At 39.4% G+C, this 21,575-nt stretch overlaps 1 protein-coding gene across 11 annotated transcripts in view; it reads right to left on the bottom strand.

The window, feature by feature from the left end:
- SLC4A4 (solute carrier family 4 member 4) overlaps window positions 1-21,575 on the bottom strand; it is a 370,302-nt gene that overhangs the window by 64,757 nt on the left and 283,970 nt on the right. For all 11 annotated transcript variants that reach the window (XM_089679581.1, XM_089679582.1, XM_089679584.1 and 8 more), the window contains 6 exons: window positions 19,947-20,034; window positions 16,180-16,334; window positions 14,964-15,077; window positions 13,634-13,808; window positions 5,064-5,197; window positions 1,836-2,107 (listed from right to left, as the gene is read on the bottom strand). In XM_089679581.1, coding sequence (XP_089535707.1) covers window positions 1,836-2,107; window positions 5,064-5,197; window positions 13,634-13,808; window positions 14,964-15,077; window positions 16,180-16,334; window positions 19,947-20,034 — 938 coding nt within the window. The remainder of the gene's footprint in view (window positions 1-1,835; window positions 2,108-5,063; window positions 5,198-13,633; window positions 13,809-14,963; window positions 15,078-16,179; window positions 16,335-19,946; window positions 20,035-21,575) is intronic.

The raw sequence follows: 21,575 nt of genomic DNA, 5'->3' as shown, positions 1-21,575 counted from the left end.
TGCATTAACCATGGACTGGATGCAGAGTTCACTCTCTGTTCATTTTTAGGCCCCTTTAACACAAATGTTCCAATCAGGTCCGTCTGTGTCCATGTCCAGTCTGCATAAGTGGCGCAGACAGGGGCCTGTCATTGGCCTGCTTAGCGTTAATCAGCAGATAGATCCCCTGCTGGTCAAGCAGATTGAAGTCCATTCCATGTGAAAGCGGCTTTAAGGCTGAACGTTTAAAAGGTGCACACTGCAAGGGTTAAATTCACATTAAGTCTAGAGGTAGAGAAATACACTGTAATACTTACCTTATTCCTCGCTCCAGCAGGCTCTCACTAAGCTGTGTGATTGATCCCCCAAAGCCTGTCCTCTTCACATTCTGACACCATCAAATTCAATGCAGAACCAGTAGTTCTGCTTTGTAAGTGAGGATGCCGAGGACTCACACAACTAGGTGTGTTGGAAATGAGAGCACCACAAGCCTACCAAGACAGGGAATAAGGTTTGTATTACAGCTTATTCCTCTACCCCTAGGCTTACTGAGCATTTACCCCCTGCAGTGTGAGGAAGGTTTGGGGCACACTTGGGGGCCCTTTTAAAAAAAATCCAGAATTAAGCTTCATTATCTTCATTAAGCTATCATTTTACACTGTTAGACATATACAGCAGGCCTCTGTGAATAGTCATATGCTTTATTGAGTATGCCAGGAACCCTAAAACCTACTATGCAAATGCCAAGCAGCTCCTGTGATCATAATTGCCATGGTTAGCCTTACTGATCAATAGTTAGTTGTGGGAATTGGGAAGAGGGAGAATGAGTTCTGGACCACAGAAGCTATTGAACATTTGCCCAACAAAGCACCCTATGTTTAGGAACATCTGTGGCTATATGGCATGTGACTATGCAGTTGTATAACTTTATGTAAAACATTAACACATCATAATAATAAAATCTATGTTACGATGACCACTCTTGCCTATATATCCAAAACTAGCATTAAATTCATTTTAATTATTTTTTTTTTATGTATTTGTATTTAATTAGTGTTACACAATTATACTATATTAGATGAAATAAACACTAAAAGCTGATTCACACATGTGCAGTGTGGATTGAAGCTCAGGTTTCACAGCTAATTGATACAGTAGTTGTTCAGCGGTTCATGTCAGGTTTATATCAGGTTCAGGACAGAATTAGCCCAGGATTTTATCTTGTTCACACATGTGATTCAGAAACGGTTCCCATAGAAGTCAATAGCCTGTAATCCATACCTGAAACTGAAGGCCCTGCTCAGAAAACATACATGACTCTTTTTCGAACCACACTGAATCCGCACCACCAGTGCACAGGACATATGTGAACAGACACCATAAAAAGCAATGTTTTTTCACATGTCATGTGGATTGATGCAGTTCAAACTGCATATATGTGAACTGGCACTAACCCTCTTCAACACATACTGACAGTGTAATATGGTATTTAATTTTGAATTTCTATAATTATACTGGTTTATATAAGGCAGTGTAAGGAGCATACATTTAATATCAAGGCATTTAAAAGTAAATGTATGCACACAGCAAGTCACAGCAATAAACTTGTTAATATATAACTTTTGACTAGGTTACTTGTGCAAATGCAGAATAACTTAATAATAAATTAAAATAAATTATTAATACATTTTACCATGTAATCCCAAAGTAAACAGGTATGCAATGCACAGGAGAGCAAACAGACCTCTTACAAAAAGGAAAGAAAATCCCCAGTTGCCATATTTCATATCAGGAGGTCAATATCAAATTCAGAAATATGTCAGAAATTAAATTTATTCTTTTACATGCACACTTACTTGGATCCATCGGGATGCAGGCACAATTAAACAATGTAACATCATAGACTGAAAAATCTGAGTTGATTGGATAATAATCTGCAAACTTGATCATTTTCTTAAATGCATCATAGATGAAGATGAAGCTGATAAGACAGGCAAAGCCTTCCTCTGTGAACCGTGTAAAATACTTGACCAGGGAACTAGCATCTGTTGCCACCAATATGAGACACAAGAAAGCTGACCACAAGCCAATCCACAAGCGGAACTCTAAGTAGTCAAACCCGTTATCTCTAGAAAATTAAAGACAAAGAGGAAAATAAGACATGAAGAAAAAATAAAGCTTTACTAGACCAGCATTGTGCTTGGTAAAAAGTAAAACCATTACAATTCTAAAAAATGTCATACATGCAACACAAAATTATGTGATAAGTAGTCGTGTTCATTAAACAGTGCATATGAATATATAAGCTGAAGTTACTATTAGCGAAAACTGTGTAAACTAGTAAACTAGTAAAATAGGAGAGTGCAAAATCTGGTGCAGATGTGCATTGTCGTTAATCAGCTTCCAACGTCAGCTTGTTCATTTAATCGCTAATTATTAAATGCAATGATCCATAACTGCCAAACAAAATTCATTATGGGCATCATGGTGGCTAAGTGGTTATACTTCCACCTAGCAGCACTGGAGTTGTTGGTTCAAATCCCAACTACAGCATGGATTTTGCATGTTTTCCATTTGCCTGGGTGGGTTTCCTCTGGGTTCTCCGATTTCCTTTCCCCCACCAAAGACATGCTGGTAGGTTAACCACTTGCCCTCCAGAGGACTTACCCCCTTTCTTGACCAGGCCATTTTTTGTAATACGGCACAGTGTTATTTTAACTGACAATTGCGTGGTCATGCAATGCTGCACCCAAATGAAATTTACGTCCTTTTTTCCCCACAAATAGAGCTTTCTTTTGGTGGTATTTGATCACCTGTGCGTTTTTAATTTTTTGCGCTATAAACAAAAAAATACTGACAATTTTGAGAAAAAAATATTTTTACTTTTTGCTGTTAAACATTATAGTACAGTAAAAAAATTAAAAAAAATTCAAGTTTGTCATAAATTTAGGGCAAAATGTGTTCTGCTACTTTATGCAAAAAAAAAAAAAAAAGATGGTTTACGTGAAACTTATAGCGCTTACAAATGGCGGTACATATACTGAAATTCTTTAATGGCGGCGATCAGCGACTTATAGCAGGAATAACTAACTCTGGGGGGTACTGACTTGGTGTCAATGATATCCCCAATGACACCAATACAGTGATCAGTGCTAATAAAAAGCACTGACACTGTACTAATGGCACTGGGCAGGAAGAGGTTAACATGTGGGGCAATCAAAGGGTTAACTGTGTGCTGTTTCGCTGTGTGCAGTGTGCGCTTTACACTGTAAGCACACTGCTTTGTATGGCTTGTATGGGTGCCGGGGAGGAATCAACAGCCGGGACCCGGTGATTGACAGCCGAGACCGTGAATGTCCGTGATTTTGTGCACCCATGCCACCCTGTAGCAATATTTCTACTATAGGTTAATAAATTGGCCCTAGTATGTTTATGAATGAGAGTTATGGATCTTAGATTGTACATTCCATAAGCGTTAGGGACTGATGTGAATGTACAATTTACACCCTGTTCCAAATTATTATGCAAATTCTATTTAAGTGTCACAAAGATGAAATAGTTTGTTTTTCGGTTTAACTCATGGATGGCATTGTGTGTCAGGGCTCTTTTGATCACTGAAAACAATCTCGGACACCTGTGATAATTAGATTGGCCGGAGAGCCCAATTTAAGGAAAACTACTAAAGGAGGGTGTTCCACATTATTAAGCAGAGCACCATTTTCAAGCAATATGGGGAAGAAAAAGGATCTCTCTGCTGCTGAAAAGAGTGAAATAGTTCAATGCCTTGGACGAGGTATGAAAACATTAGATATTTCACGAAAACGTAAGCGTAATCATCGCACTATTAAGAGATTTGTGGCTGATTCAGAGCACAGACGGGTTCGTGCGCATAAAGGCACATTGAGGAAGATTTCTGCCAGATCCATGCATCGGATCAAGAGAGAAGCTGCTAAAAAACCATTACATAGCAGCAAACAGATATTTGAAGCTGCTGGTGCCTCTGGAGTCCCACGGACATCAAGGTGTAGAGTCCTCCAGAGTCTTGCAACTGTGCATAAACCTTCTATTCGGCCACCACAAACCAATGCTCACAAGCAGAAACGGCTGCATTGGGTTGAAAAATACATGAAGACTAATTTTAAAACAGTCCTGTTCACTGATGAGTGCCGTGCAACCCTGGATGGTGCAGATTGATGGAGTAGTGGATGGTTGGTGGACGGCCACCCTGTTCCAACAAGGCTGCGACGTCAGCAAGGCGGTGGTGGAGTCATGTTTTGGGCCGGAATCATGGGAACAGAGCTGGTCGGCCCCTTTAGGGTCCCCGAAGGTGTAAAGATGACCTCTGCAAAGTATGTGGAGTTTATGACTGACCACTTTCTTCCCTGGTACAGAAGGAAGAACTATGCTTTCCGTAATAAAATCATCTTCATGTATGACAATGCACCATCTCATGCTGCAAAGAATACCTCTGCATCAATGGCTGCTATGGGGATAAAAGGAGAGAAAGTCATGGTGTGGCCTCCATCCTCCCCTGAACTCAATCCTATTGAGAACCTTTGGAGCATCCTCAAGCAATAGATCTATGAGGGTGGGAGGCAGTTTATATCCAAACAGCAGCTCTGGGAGTCTATTCTGCAAACACAACAAATGACAATTTTCAGTTCTTTACAACCTATAAAGTGTTTTGAAACTTACTGTGCGTAATAATTTGGAACAGTGCATTCTAAGTTTTTTATGTTTAAAAAAAATACTGTTATCATTAGGAGGTTTGTTCAATAAAATGTGAATTGTACTCTTAATAGTTGATAACATGAGAATTATGCTGACTGTTATTTTTATCAATTATTTAGGTAAATGAGAAAAATATCATTTGCATAATAATTTGGAACAGGGTGTATATAAATCGCTATGTAAGTACCTGTAATAAATAAATAATCATGACCTGGATAAATTAATGACACTCAAGAACTAGCACCCTTTTCTTTTTAATAAGGCACTTCATGTCATGGTGCTTGTAGAAATTCAACATGCAAATTCCTTTGACATTTCTTCACTGTACTTGTAATAAGTCTAATTTGACTTACTTGCTGAAGTTAAATAACAGTCTCTCAAACACAAGGACAGGACCCGTGCTGCTCAAAATTGTAAGTGGCTGACCAGCAAAAAGGCAAAATACAGCACCAGAGACAGCAGTACCCAGGAAGCTCTCCAAAACACCCTAGAGAAAAAGAATAGAAGCTTCCATTATATCTAAATGTATATGTTAGCTTACCTGTGAAAAAAAACAGAAAAGTAATACAGTTTATAATAAAAGTAAGTACCTCTAACATTCTTCCTGACAGCTGCCCTACTCGCTAAATCCATAAAAGTATCCTTATTTTCTGAATGGCCCAGAATCACAGCCTGTGATAATGCAGACCATCCATTTTTCATTTGTGATAAGTGGTAAAATATGTAGAAATGTGGCCTCTAAACATACTGCATCTGCAAAAGGACCTGCTTATGTTCTGTGTAAAAAAAAGTCACTTAAAATAAACCTAAGTCTAGATTCACACCTATGCAGGTTGCAATTGAGGCGTTTCTGCATTGCATTTTACGCTGCGTTTTTGCTGCATTTTACGGGGGTTTTTTCCCATTTTTTTATTTTTCTTGTTGCTAGGCAGATTTTAAATGCAAAACGCTTTAAAAACGCATAAAATATACTGAAAAAACGCAGCAAAAACACAATGCCTGCTTTTTTGCAGTGTTCCCATTGACGTCTATAAAATCAAAAATGCAACGTTTTGCATTCAAAAAAATCCCTGACCCTTTCCAAAAAACGCATCGGGTGAAAACGCAGAGATGTGAACCTGTCCCATAGGAAATCATGTTAAATGGACTGTACTGCGTTTCTGCAAAACACAAAACACTGCAGAAACTGCTTAGGTGTGAATCCTATTCACACTGCTGCTCCCTCAATGTCATGCAACTTCCAGTGTGACTTTGCATTTCAACTTACTCACGACTTGATGCGACTTTCACGCAACTTTTCTCTTTTGCGACTTTGGCCTAAAGCCGCAGTCAGATTTGCAGAGAAAGAACAAAGATACAACTACCTTGCGACTTTTGTGATTTTAACACTGCAGTCTATGGCACTCATGTCACACCGAAGATGCAGAAAAGTAGTGCAGGAACTATTTTTTTTTATCGCTGCTACTTGCTACAGCAATTAAAGTGTTACTAAACCCAGGACCCTGCATTCACTATATCTGGTCTCCCACAGTACACAGAACATGGAAGTGCAATTAGTTTAGTAAATATAAACTGCTAAATACCTTTTCTCAACAGCAGTTAGAGCAGTGTTGTGACTTCTATCAGTGTCCAGCAGAGCACATGTTAAAGCTTGTAGGAGGAGTTTTCTTTTCACTCTAGGAGGATGCAGAACCCTTGGCCTTTGTCTGGACAGTGCTGATTGGCCCTGTGCTGATCACATGCACTTTCCCAAAAAAAACCTCTCTAGCAATACACACCAAACAGAGCATGTGCAGAGTGATTCCACACGATGTGTGTTATCAAGAGATAAGAGGGGGATACTGGAAGAAGGGGAGGATCAGAGAAGTCAGGATCAAACAGCCTTTTTACACAATACAAAGGATTAAACCCTTCCACAGTGAGTTTTACAAGCATGCTTTACTGCATATATAGGCTGATTTTACTGTTGTGGGTTTAGTAACACTTTAAGACAGCACCCATTGAAATGAATGTGTTTTTAAATATCTTCCTTCTGTGTAGCAGGTCGCAGCAAGTCACAGCAGTGTGAACTAGGGCTAAGATGGCAAATTTAGAGGTTCCTTCATAATTTGAGCCACCAGCTGCAACAAACATACTTTCCATAAAATGTGCAGCCTGAGCAGACTAAAGACTACAGACTACAGATATGCTTATTTTCAAATTGTCAAAGTCAACAGCTAAGCCCTAATTTCCATATGTAACCACTCCATCTGGCCGCTGGCGTATGCAGTGGTGTATTTAGGTTTTGTGCTGCCCTAGGCAACACAAAAATTGATAGACACCAGAACCCTTCCCCCCCAGGAGGCAGAGCCTGACACCCCTGCCCCCCACCCAGGAGAGCCTTCCACTACCATGGCCCCCCATACACTGGCCGCCAACCCTCACTCCCAGGCGAGAGAGAAAAAGACACTCAACTTCACAGCTGCAGACATATCCGGGAATGAGAGTTGGGCTCTGCATACACTGTATAGCAGCCCACAGCCTATCTTGGATTTTACCTGATTCACATGTCACGTGTGTCCCTTCTTCTGTCCCTTCTGCCCCCTCCCCCCCCCAAAAAAAAGCCACCCTAGGCAAATGCCTTGTTTGAATTGTTGTAAATATGCCCCTGGGCGTATGATTGCTGCCCTACAGATTGTGGTGATATGTGGCTTTAAAGTGTGGAAAGAATATATGAATAAAAACCCGTTATATGACTCACCAAAATGCCATATTCTAATATTGGTCATAGCAACATAAATATTAACCAATTTATAATAATTTATTATTACGTCACATACTTTATGCTCATATATCCAAACTGGGCTAAATGTCCAGGTTGTGGGCCCAAGGAACTTAATATATACCGCTTATTGATGAAAACTGTAATGGTGGGCACTGTGGTCAAGAGGAGGAAAAAAGGCAGGGGTCACCTGCCCCTACCCCTGTTTCTTCCTCCTCTTGACCACAGTGCACACCTTTATAGTTTGGCACCACCAGCATCTAAAGTAGCAACCTGTGGTAAACTATTCACATGTACATATATGCTGGAACAATCAATGGAACATATACTAAACAGCAATTGATGGAAATATGTGTGAAATTCAGAACCTGTTAATTGCTGAAGACTTTTATGTTGCTTTTATGGGTAAAACTTGAAGTGGATTTTCATCAATAAGCAGTATATATATCGTTCCTTGGGTGCACAACCTGGACATTTGGCACAGTTTGGACATGTGTGACAGAAAACTATGGATGATCATATAAAATTGATTAATATTCATGTTACTGTGACCAATATGAGAATATGACATTTTGGAGAGTTTTTAAGATATTTGTTTGATTTTAGCTTTTATATGAGGTACAAATAAAGGTATAATTTTGGCATTTGTTGGGTGGAGTTTTTTGATCAGTGGAGGCTTTGATTGACTTATTATGTGTGTGGTGGATTTTGTGGGGGAGGTAGAGTCATGAAACATTTTTTTATTCATATATTCTTATTACAGTGACTCCCTAACTCCAAATGCCCAACCTACACACATATTATACTATACATATAATTGGGCATTTAGGTTTCTTTGGTGAACCTAGAGGTCTTTTATTTTAGCTTTTTGACAAAGATTTAAGGTATGGACTGTTACTAAGAGCCTACCTACACCTTCTCTAAGCAGTATGTCAGAAGTGGGATTCTGGATGCCAATTGGGGAATAACTGAGTCTCACAAGGCAGACAGAAGCAGAACTGTTTATTCGATGATTTTGTATCAGTGAGTTGTTTAAAAGCCAAATAATTGATATTTCTTTAAACATTGACATTGTCTTTATTAAAACATTTGAACTAGTCCAACACTTAATTTTCCCTAATTTTTAATAATGCTAGTCAGAGTCCATCTTATATTGGTTTGAATTTAGTAAAGAGAATCATAATTGCCTCTGCACTCCGGACCTAAGAACACTTTACTGACAAAAGCCGTATGTGTAGATATATAAGGTTACACAAAGCTGACTTCCTAGTTAGAATTCCGTCTCAAGGAAACATTAAGCATATCAATTACATCTGACATTTCAGGGCAGTTTTTTCAGTAACAATAAGCACACGGTATGCTAGTGTCATAACATAAGTCATTCATACAACAAACCATAGGTTTGTTAAGATATATAACATTTATGATACTGTATATCATGTAAATGCCACTAGAATTGATACCATTTTCATAAATATAATGATAATTATCAGCAGTGCCTGGACTTCAGGTTTAGGCATAGGCTAAGATTTAGTCTTAGGTTTAGCTGATTAATCTCAACACTATGGAAATCTAAATAGATACAGTATGATATACTGTCTGTGCATGTTTTACAATTAGGCCTAGAAAGGAGTAGCAGCCATTTGGTACGAGAAATGATATGGGCTATACAAGTGCAGTGGTATCATCACTTTTAGCACCTTGATGTCATTATGTGCATGGAGAAGCATCACTGAATGCCTTAGTATAATGAAATGACAAGGCGTATAAAAGCAAGAGTGCTGCTTTTCCAGATAAAATTAGTTTGAATAAAATATTCTATAATGTTAAAAATATTCATTACATTTTTATGTACAATGAAGATTATTTTATGATAGAGAACATATTATAGAACACAGTGACACATATGGCAAAGTCATTAATCTATGTCACAAAAGTAATATAAATTGAACTGTACTTGACCATTACTTGATAACAGAGGAGAGACCTAGTGAATGACAGCTTGAAATAATTACAGTAATAGCGTGTCTTAAATTATAGCCCCAATAACATAGCTTACTTTACTATTTCTTTCCCACATAAACACTATTGGCACCAAGAACAACAATTATGTGAGTTCCTGTTTAAGTCTGACTCCGGCTAAATTAGAGACAAAATGCTATCTTCGAAAGGAGACTTGCATGTGGCTCTTAATTTATTAACGTCATGGAAAGGGAACTCGAGGATCTTACACAGCAATTGTTTGGAAACAGTGTTACTTTGTTCATATTACCCAGCTGTTGTCACAGTAGATGAGTTGTCATGGTCAGTGCAGAATGAATTCACCATAACATCCCAATGTTGTTTACATTGGACATCTTTTTATAAGCAAATCACTATTTAGAACTATAAATCTAAACTGATTATTAGATTAATATGAACATGTCTTGGATGCTATTTATTTGTCTGTTATCTGCTTTTTTGTGGCTTGGTAGATCTTGGACACATTTTACATATAATGCTTAAGATCTATATATGATTATATGTACCCTAGAGCAGCGTTTTTCAACCACTGTGCCGCGGCACACTAGTGTGCCGTGAGATATTGTCTGGTGTGCCGAGGGAAAAATTGCAATTTCATCCGTAACATGTGGCCTCGGCTCACAAATAGACCAATCATTAGAACAGCAATGGGCAAACTACGGCCCGCGGGCCGTATACGGCCCGGCGGACCTTTTAATCCGGCCCGCGGAGCGTGATACTGTCAGGATGATCTGTCCCCCTCGACGTATCTGCGCATGTGCCGGAGATCGCCGATCGGCTGCTAATGCCTGAAACTGGCACATGCGCAGATACGTCGAGGGGGACAGATCCTCATAGGAGACAGATTTTCATGCTACACCGGAACGGCGAGAGGAACGCGCGGAGCAAAGGTAAGTGAATTGACACAGGGGGGGGCTTGGGGACTTAATATGGGGGATAAATTACTATGGGGGATGAATTACTATGGGGGATGAATTACTATATGGGGGATGAATTACTATGGGGGATGAATTACTATGGGGGATGAATTACTATAGGGGGGATGAATTACTATGGGGGATGAATTACTATATGGGGGATGAATTACTATATGGGGGATGAATTACTATGGGGGATGAATTACTATATGGGGGATTAATTACTATAGGGGGGATGAATTACTATGGGGGATGAATTACTATATGGGGGATGAATTACTATAGGGGGGATGAATTACTATATGGGGGGTGAATTACTATGGGGGATGAATTACTATGGGGGATTAATTACTATATGGGGGATGAATTACTATGGGGGATGAATTACTATGGGGGATGAAATAACTATATGGGGGATGAATTACTATGGGGGATGAATTACTATATGGGGGATTAATTACTATGGGGGATGAATTACTATATGGGGGATTAATTACTATGGGGGATGAATTACTATATGGGGGGTTAATTACTATGGGGGATGAATTACTATGGGGGATGAATTACTATATGGGGGATGAATTACTATGGGGATGAATTACTATATGGGGGATTAATTACTATGGGGGATGAATTACTATGGGGGATGAATTACTATATGGGGGATTAATTACTATGGGGGATGAATTACTATGGGGGATGAATTACTATATGGGGGATGAATTACTATGGGGGATGAATTACTATATGGGGGATTAATTACTATGCTTACTATGGTGGAATATTACTATACTTACTATGGATGACACATACACATCATTCATCTACTCTTGGTCCGGCCCCCGGGTCCAATTATAAAATACTTTATTATTTCATAATAAAGTAATTATAAAATAATTTCTTTGTGTTTGATTCCTATTCAAGAGAATTACTTTATATATAGTCAATATAGGCACAGAGGTAAATTTTTTTAACATTTTCTAATGGTGGTGTGCCTCGTGATTTTTTTCATGAAAAAAGTGTGCCTTTGCACAAAAAAGGTTGAAAAACACTGCCCTAGAGGACATATAGCTAATAAAATGTAATAAATCTATTTTCCTAAGTACATTTGAAAACATTATATGGAAAGAGTGAATACTCCTTTTATTGAACTTGTCTGCTGAATGAAAGCTCCCGGCTTGTCCTTTTGATAAGGTATGTAGTTTCAGTTACACTGGTTCTGGGGCTGGCTAATGGGGCACTGGTGAGTTGCAATTCTCATAATTAGGTATACAGCCTAAGAGGAAAAAGTGGGATGCATGGCTGATGATCGGGCTCTTAAGCTAGATGATGATGGTCAGGATGAAGGATAGGGTAAAACTTTATGATGATACAGTTCAGTGTCTGCCTGATGAGGGACAGGTTAAGTGTTACTAAACCAACAACAGTAAAATCAGTCTGTATATGAAGTAAACCATGCTTGTTATACTCACTGTGGAACCTAAGGGGTTAATCCTCTGCATTGTGTAAAAAGGCCATTTGATCCTGTTTTCAATGCCCCTCCTCTTGTTCAGATGTCCACCTGATAAGACAGACTGAACCCATAGCCACATGCACATGCTCAATTTAGTATGAATTGCTAGAGAGGTTTTTTTTTTTCTTGGGAGAGTGCATGTGATCAGCACAGCGCCAATCAGCACTGTCCAGTCAGAGTTCAGGGGTTTTGCATCCTCCCAGAGCAGAAAGAAAACTCCTCCTACAAGCTTTAACCAGTGCTCTGCTGAAGTCACAAGACTGCTCTAACTGCTGAAGAGAAAAGTTATTTAACAGTTTATATTTACTAAAATAATTCTATTTCCATGTTCTGTGTGCTGTGGGAGACCAGAATGCAGGGTCCTTCGTTTAGTAACACTTTCAAATGCACATCTAATGATCAGGTTCTCTGGCTAGGTGGGTGATGAGGAACATGTAAAAATCACATGAATTAACTAGGTTCTAAGGCTGGATAAATAAAGCATACATGAGATGATCAGGTTCTGAAACTTTGTGCAATGCATTTCTGATAATTTTGTTTAGGGGTTAGCTGGTGATGATCAGGGGAAATACACATCCAATAATGTTCAGGTTCTGTGGATAGCTGATGGGCAACAGGTGAAATGTATATCTGTCAGCTAGTTTCTGCAGATGGCTGATACAGAATGGAGGTGAGTGATGAGGACTTGATGAAATATGTGGCCAATTATCAGGTTTCTGGGTGCCTGATCAGGAACAGGTGAAAATCCTGTCTGATAATCAGACTCTGGAGTTGGCTAAAAAGCAACAGGTAAAATACACATGTAATAATAAGGTTCTGTTGCTAGCAGATAGTAAACAATAAAATTCACAATTGATAACTAAGTTCCAGGGCTGGTGTATGAGACACCAGTGAGATATGTTCTGATGGCCAGGTTTTAGAGCTGTGAGATAAGGAAAAGGCAATATACACAACTAATTTCCGTTACTTTAGCATGGTCAATGGTCATGCATGATTTCACAGTTCAGTGAAACTCAGAATTTACGGTCAAATATTTGCACATGAACTTATAATGCACTACATAAACAATGTCCCTAATCAGATCGTTCTCTAAAAGCCAATAACCTGAAAGAATAGACAAGCCAGCCTTTGCTATACTGTGCTATTCAGAGCTTGCTAGTCCCTAGTGATAAAAAATTTCCCAGGTACAGGAAATAGCAGGTACTGAAATTGAAAGGTTGCAACAGGTCTAGAAGCATTAAAAATGAGTATACTGAATGCTCTGAAGAGGGTATATTGCAATTCTTGGAGAAGAACATGTTGTGCTTGCTCAAAGCATTTAGTTTCTAAAATCACTCTGAATCTGCAAATCATCAATACAGCCTGTTTAGTATTATGGCTTTCTGATGTCAGGAGCAATGTCAAATTATATTTACAAAGACTTCAGGTTCTTCTTGTTCATGCTCTTTCTCAATGGGAGAGATTTACTAAAACCGGAGAGTGAAATATCTAGTGCAACTGTGCATGGTAGCCAATCAGCTTCTAACTTCAGCTTGTTCAATTAGGCTTTGAAACAAAAAAAAAAAGGAAGCTGATTGGTTTCTATGCAGAGCTGCACCAGATTTTGCACTCTCCAGTTTTAGTAAAACAATACCACTGTATAACTAAACCTTAACATGGGATATGTTAGGACTCCACCAATAATAATAAGAATGAGACACTTTTCATTACCTGCATGTTTTCTGTAGCATCTCCAAGAAGACCTCCGAAGGTAATAGCATTGGTCACAGTTCCCAGGTAAATGAAGAGTGTGGCTGAAAGTGACTGGATGCTTAGGCCATCATAAAAGTCACTTGCAAAAAAAGGTGCTTTCCTCTTGATATCCTCAACTAACCCACCACAAAACCTATCAAAGTTGTGAGAAGCAAAATACTTATTTGAAAAGGGAATTTCAATGTCAAAAATAGTACAGACAATGTAAATTATATAATTTCACTAACCTTTACTGTTATCCAGCAACAACAATGTGAATATATCTGTGCTATCTATATTGGTTAACCAGCTGTTGTTTAGGAATTAAATAATACCAAGGACCCATATACACCTAGGCAGCGTTGCATTAATGCATGCACATTAAGGTCATTATTAAGGAAGCCCAGGAAGCCCAAAAATCAGACAAGCATCAGTTTTTCTGACACATGATAGTGGGCTGTTGTGTTGTTGTGTGGTATGATGCACAGCAATGTGTATTGGAAATACATTGCCTTTGTGCATTTAGGTTCCATGGAAAAATGATTGGATTCACAAACCACAATAATGCGCATTACCCTGATGTACCACAATGGATATGTGTGAATGGGTCCTAAGAAACACAAGGGTAATATCTATTGTGTTTGCCTGCAGCCTATTGGGGACCTTTAAGATACAAATATCTTGCTTAGGTACAGTGTCATTATACTGAACAAAACAACCAATTATATTAATATATTAGGGGTTTCATTAATAAAAAGTGCAAATTGCTAAGAGCAATGTTTAGTACTCACAGCAACCAGTCAGAATCAATCTCAAACACAAAACATTGTGCTGGGAAATGTTTATATACAGATGGTGGGCAGAAATGGCTTTATCAATATAGAGTTACATTAAATTGTGTATTTTATATTTGGCAGGGGTTCAGTTTAAGATATGTTGGTATCTGGATACTCTCTTCTGAGCTCTTCTTTCTGATAATGCTCTACAACCCATAACCACCTTCTTCTAGATTGCGCTGAAAACCTCTCCTGTGCTGAAGCTATTTTAAAAGTGACGCTAGCATGAGTATCACACCCAAATGGTGATATAAAGGGGTTTATTTACTAAAGCTGGAGAGTGCAGAATCAGGTGCACATCTGCATAGAAACCAATCAGCTTCCAGGTTTTATTGCCCAAGCTTAATAGAATATGCTGAGCTTAAAAGCTGATTGGCTACCATGCACAGGTGCACCAGATTCTGAATGAACCAGCTTTAGTAAATCTCCCCCAAAAAGTGCATTAAATACTCCACTACTACTGAGTCACTAACCGTCCAGTTCTTCTTAATTCTGGAGCGTCACCATGTCCTCCACCACCATGACCAGCATCATGAGGAGTGTCTCCATTCATTTGTACATTCTCCCCTCCAGCATACATGTTTTTCCTGTGGATAGGTCAAATTTGAGATAAATATCATTCATGTAAAGCAAATTTCTAGGCAATAAACATGATATCAGGATCTCAAGTATATACCCCACATATAATATGCATTGCTGTTATAGGAGCAAGCATTTTCCATCTGGCTATTTTCCATCTGACCATCTATCCCTGAAGTGATGGTAATGATACCCACATGATGGTTAACTATAGCAAAGTATGGCTGCTTTTTCCTTCCCGAGTTACATCTTATCCCCAGCCTTCTGACTACTTAATAAAGGAGCAGAAGCATATTAATGAGGTCAACCTTGTGTTCTCCCGTGAGCATGTTTATTGATAGCACCGTACAAAGCAATGAGTCTTACTGGCTCAGAGTACTGCTTTCCAGAGAATTAACAAAAAAACCTTAATACAAATATGGTCTAAGGTATTTATACTAGCCATACAAAATGCTGTAATTAATTTTGCAAACAAATGCATGACTAAATTAAAAGGTGTTTTAATATTTGTCTGGAGGTCAGTTTGATTAGGAACAAAAAAAGAGATATTTTCTAGTATTCAACTATGAGGAGATTCAGCAAGTCAGCTAAAATCACTTGGGTTGATATACTAGTAAGTATACAATAGTGTTGTGGCGTTCACTTTGAATATCTAATCATGTACAAAGGAAATTTAAGCCCAACTTTGGGAGAGTCTAACCCTTTCCCCCACAGGAAGTGTTATCCACTTGTTTTGTCTAGGGCTGTGGACTATCATTTGGCATCATCATGTCCATTGCAGGGATATTTACTCTACATTGGTCTTAATAATGTCAGGACCTTAGACTGCTGTAGTGTGGGGGGTGAAGCTGGAACTGGTCTAGCAGCACAGAGGAGCGCATACATATATCTTCTTTTTCTTACAGTTGGGCCTGAAAAAAAAATGGATCTTTGTGTGTACATTTTCGGATGATTGAAGTGAACAAAGCAACACTATATTTACTAAGCTCAGTGAATGCTCACTTTGCTAAGTAAATGTTTTTTACTCCTTGCATACTTTAGTAAATCAATGCCACTGTGTTATTAGGTGTCCTCACTGAATGCATGTTAATGTATATGAAAACACTATACCTCTTATCAGATGAAGGAAGAGTCTTTGGCGGTTCTATCCTTATAGTTGGGTCCCATTCCCCAGGTGGAAGTACAATTACTTCATCTAAAAATTCATCAATTCCAGCGATCAGGTCCTGCCTGTCTTTAGCTTTATAGGCGATGTCATGAAATACCTGAAATTGAATAACAAAATGCAAAGCTTCCAATAATGACACGGCACCAAAAATATCAGTTTGTGTAACGTTCTTCCACAGTCTAAGGTTTCAGCTTTAAACTTTGTTTTACCAATATTTTAGAGCATATTAAAGGCAGTCACATCTAAAGCTGGCCATATATGTACAGATTTCTTTCTGAGTGAAAAAGATCTAACACATTACTCCATCCAACAGTGTAGAAGGACAAATTTCCCACTGAATCTACACTACTCAAAAAAATTAAAGGAACACTTTGTAACCAGAGTATAGAATCAAGTCCATTAAACTCCTGGGATGTTGATCTGGTCAGTTAAGTAGCAGAGGGGGGTTTTAATCAGTTTCAGCTGCTTTGGTGTTAATGAAACTAACAACAAGTGTACTAGATGGGCAACAATGAGACAACTGCCAAAACAGGAATGGTTTTACAGGTGGAGGCCACTGACATTTTTTTCCCTGTTCATCTTTTCTGACTGTTTTTCACTAGTTTTGCATTTGGCTAGGGTCAGTGTCACTAGTGGCAGCATGAGGTGATACCTGGACCCTACAAAGGTTGCACAGGCAGTCCAACACGTGCAATACATGCCATTGTCAGACGCATTGCTGTGTCTCACAGCACAGTCTCAAGAGCATGGAGGAGATTTCAGGAGACAGGCAGTTACTCTAAGAGAAAAGAACAGGGCCGTACAAGGTCCTTAACCCATCAGCAGGACCGGTAACTGCTCCTTTGTGCAAGAAGGAACAGGATGAGCACTGCCAGAGCCCTACAAAATTACCTCCAGCAGGGCACTGGTGTGAATGTCTCTGACCAAACAATCAGAAAAAGATTTCATAAGGGTGGCCTGAGAGCCCGACGTCCTCTAGTGGTCACTGCCCGGCACCACAGAGCTTGATTGCCATTTGCCATTGAACACCAGAATTAGCAGGTCCACCACTAGCGCCCTGTGCCTTTTTACATATGGCAGCAGGTTCACTCTGAGCACATGTGAAAGGGTCTGGAAAAGCTATGGAGAACGTTATGCTGCCTGTAACATCATTCAGCATGACTGTTTTGGTGGTGGGTCAATGATGGTCTGGGGAGGCATATCCATGGAGGGATGCACAGACCTTTACAGGCTAGACAATAGCACCCTGACTGCCATTAGGTATCGGGATGAAATCCTTGAACCCATTGTCAGACCCTACGCTGGTGCAGTGGGTCCTGGGTTCCTCCTGGTGCACAACAGAGCCCAGCCTCATGTGGCGAGAGTATGCAGGCAGTTCCTGGAGGATGAAGGAATTGATACCATTGAATGTCCCCCACGCTCTCCTGACCCAAATTGAATATAGCACGTCTGGGATATCATGTTTGGTCCATCCAATGCCGCTAGGTTGCACCTCAGACTGTCCAGGAGCTCAGTGATGCCCTGGTCCAGATCTGGGAGGAAATACCCCAAGACACCATCCGTTGTCTCATAAAAAGCATGCTGTCAGGCATGCATACAAGTACGTGTGGGCCATACAAACTACTGTGTACCATTTTGAGTCGCTGCAATGAAATTTCAGCCAAATGGACTAGCCTGCTGTATAATTTTTTCACTTTGATTTTCGAAGTGTCTTTGAATTAAGTCCTCTGTAGGTTGAAAATTTTAATTTCCATTAAACGATGGGGCATCCTTATGTTCCGAACACATTACCCAATCCATATCAGTATAGACATCCTCATTGAGATCTGATGTGTTTTCAAAGTGTTCTTTTAATTTTTTTTGAGCAGTGTAATATATTCTGACAGCTGATTCTCCCGACTGTCAGAATATACGTAAAGTGCTTGCATCTGATTGGATGCTGGTGCTGTTTGGCCAACAATTTTTCATTCAGCTCCTTCGATTTTTCAATATATACAGTGCTCAGCATAAATGAGTACACCACAACAGATTTGTCAGAAAACCTTTCTTTTCCTTTCAGAATTAACATTGTTTATGGGACACTATAGTACAAAATACTCCCACAAATGCAGTCCATTAATTACAAATAAGATTTGTTCATTTGCACACACAAAAAAGTACGTTTCCTAACAAGTACATTCAAGATCATGTTGCAAAAATGAATACACCCCAATGAAAGTCTTAGAAACAAAGCTAAATTTTACACAACAAAATCCTAATTACCAAGAATTCAACTATAGGTGAGTCTAATTATTCATTAAACAGGTGTCCAGCAGACAGTTTATTATAAAAGGGCATTACTTAACAAAGAAAACCCCTTCCCATTTCATGCTGTCAGCAATGGCACCACATGAAATAGAAATGAAACAAACCCTGAGAAAGAGAAAACATTTGTTTACACAAGAAAGATGAAGGCTACAAGAAGATCAGTAAAGCTTTACTTATCAGTCAGGATACTGTACAAAAGCGATACAAAAATTTAACATAGACAGAACTGTCACCATCTCATAGTGACATCCAGGCTATCCACAGAAGTTAACACCACGACAGGAGTGTCTTCTGATGAGAAGGGCTGAAGAGAATCACCATGCAAGTTCACTGCAGTTAGCTAATGAAGTAGAAAGCCAAACTAGGGTGATTTTCCCATGACACAATATGGCATACACTGCAGAAGAATGGCATGCATGGGTGTCATCCACGAAGGAAACCTCTCCTAAAGCCCATGCACAAAAAAGCCTGCTTAGAATTTGCCAGGGCCTATGCTGAAAAAGAAGAAGACTACTGGGACTCTGTACTCTGGAGTGATGAGACCAAGATAAATGTTTTTGGAACTGATGACTTCAAAACTGTATGGCATTGCAAAGGTGAGGAGTACAAAGAAAAATACATGGTGCCTACAGTGAAACATGGTGTTAGCAGTGTCCTTCTGTGAGGCTGCATGAGTGCTGCTGTTTTTGGAGATGGTATCATGGTATCATAAATTCTCAGATGTACTGCTCTATATTGAAAGAGAAGATGCTGCCATCACTCTGTGCCCTTGGTCATCGTGCACTTTTCCAATATGACAATAATCCAAAACACACATCTAAGGCCTTTGTTGCATTTCTGAAGAAGAACAGGATGAAAGTGATTCAGTGGCCAAGTATGTCTCTTGATCTGAAGAGACAAGTTGAGCATCACTCTCCATTCAGCATCCAGGCTCTAAAAGAAGTTGTTCTTGAAGAATAGAAAAAGATAGATGTTGCAATATGTCGCCAACTTGTTCATTCCGTGCCTAGAAGACTTGGTGCTGTCCTTACAAATTATGGAGGTCATACAATATACTAGATGTAGTAGTTTTTTGTTGTGGGGTGTATTCATTTTTGCATCAACTAATTTGAGTAAAACTGAAGATTTTGTAATCTAAGTTATATTATTAATCTTACATTCATGTAATGAGCTAAACAAATGTTCTATAAAACTCAGCTTTGTCAAAATTTTGGAATTGTTCTTGTGTTCATTGAGATATTGATTACATTTTTTTTTTCAAAAGGGGTGTACTCATTTATGCTGAGAACTGTATGTTTTGATTATGATGTAATGTAAAAACGTTGATAGTGGTGTAATAATCTGAAGTGTGTTAAGGATATACATGCATATAATAGATGCCATCTACATTACTTAGTATTACCTCATCAGACATTAAAGTGGCTATACTTCTTCCAATCTCATGGTATGACTTGGCTTTTCCTTTTGGTCCCAGGAGGATAAAAAGGAATCTAGATATACAATGCAAGAAGAAATAGGTAAAATCCAAATGCATTTTTAATGTCCATTAGGGATTCTGATTTCTTTAAAACCACTGCAAGACATTTACGTGGTGGCAAAAATTGTATAATTATTATATGCACCAGAAGTGTGGAATTATGTGAACCTATTTTAGCAGTATACTCAATTTATAGTCCATTTATAGCTAGAATAAACAAATCAGTAATATCAGAGTTAAACTACTGGATCTTTGTCAACCTGGCTGGCTACAAAGATCAGTTATTGACAGATTAGTTGAGGGTTAGGAAAAGACTTTTATTCTCTTCATTAGGGGATATCTCCTCACTCCTTGGGTCAAAGGGACAACAGAAACTTAACCCAACTCTGACCACTAATGGCACAGGCAGCAATACAAACCTGACCCAACCCTGCCCACTGACCACTATGGGCAAAGGCAGCGATGCAAATTTGACCCAACCCTGCCCACTAACCACCAAGGGCAAAGATAGCAATGCAAACCTGACCCAACCCTGCCCCCTGACCACTAATGGCAAAGGCAGCCATACAAATCTAACCGAACCCTGATCATTAACCACTAAGGGCAACAATAGCAATACAAACCTGACCCAACCCTGCCCACTGACCACTAAGGGTGATGGCAGTGTTACAAACCTGACCCAACATTTACCACTAACCACGAAGAGCAAGGGCAGTGATACAAACCTGGCCCAACCCTGCCCACTGACCACTAACAGTAAAGGCAGTCATACAAACCTGACACAACAATTTTCCTTCACTCCCCAGCTGTTCTATTCTGCTGCTGCAAGGAAGAGAACTGTCTGTGTAAACTACAAGTCACCAGAGTTATAGCTTACATAGGGCTATGAACTTTCTGTGTGACAGTACTGATTGGCTCAGCACTGTCACATGGAGTAAGTCACATAGTTTGTTTTCCAGAACAAGAATTCCCAGTACTTACTTTGACTCCTGGTGCTGAATAAAGCCAATAAATATTATCCACTTCCCGCCACAGTACATGACTGCCTGCTTCCGGGTCTGCGGATGTGGGCATGCGTGCCCCCTTTTGACCTGTGCTGTGATTGGACACAGCATAAGTTTGGCATCTAATTTCAGCCAATGATTTTGGCTCACATCAGCTGATCAGCTGCATCCAATTACACACAGAGTTCTGTGTTTACAAAACACAGAACTCTTTGTACAGGGAACAGCAAGAGAAAAAAACAGTCATACAGCAAAGTAAAAGCAGCACAAATTACATACAGTAGACATTGTTAGGCACACAGTTAACCCCCTGATTGCCCCTAGATGTTAACCCCTCCCAGCCAGTGTCATTAGTACTGTATTAGCACTGATAACTTTATTATTGTCACTACTGATGTCAGTGTCAGTTAATCAGTTAGTGTACCTCCCAGTCAGCGTCAGCTAGCACCAGACTGCCCGCTACACTATCACAGTCCCACTATAAGTCACTGATCTTTACCATTACCAATGTAGTGTTATAGCTGCGGAAATTCCAGTATATATACCAGTT

This window comes from Staurois parvus, unplaced genomic scaffold, assembly GCF_062004578.1.
Source record: "Staurois parvus isolate SC_StPar_1 unplaced genomic scaffold, SC_StPar_1.0 ptg000227l, whole genome shotgun sequence".
Classification (NCBI taxonomy): domain Eukaryota; kingdom Metazoa; phylum Chordata; class Amphibia; order Anura; family Ranidae; genus Staurois; species Staurois parvus.
This window is presented reverse-complemented; position numbering and strand designations above follow the sequence as displayed.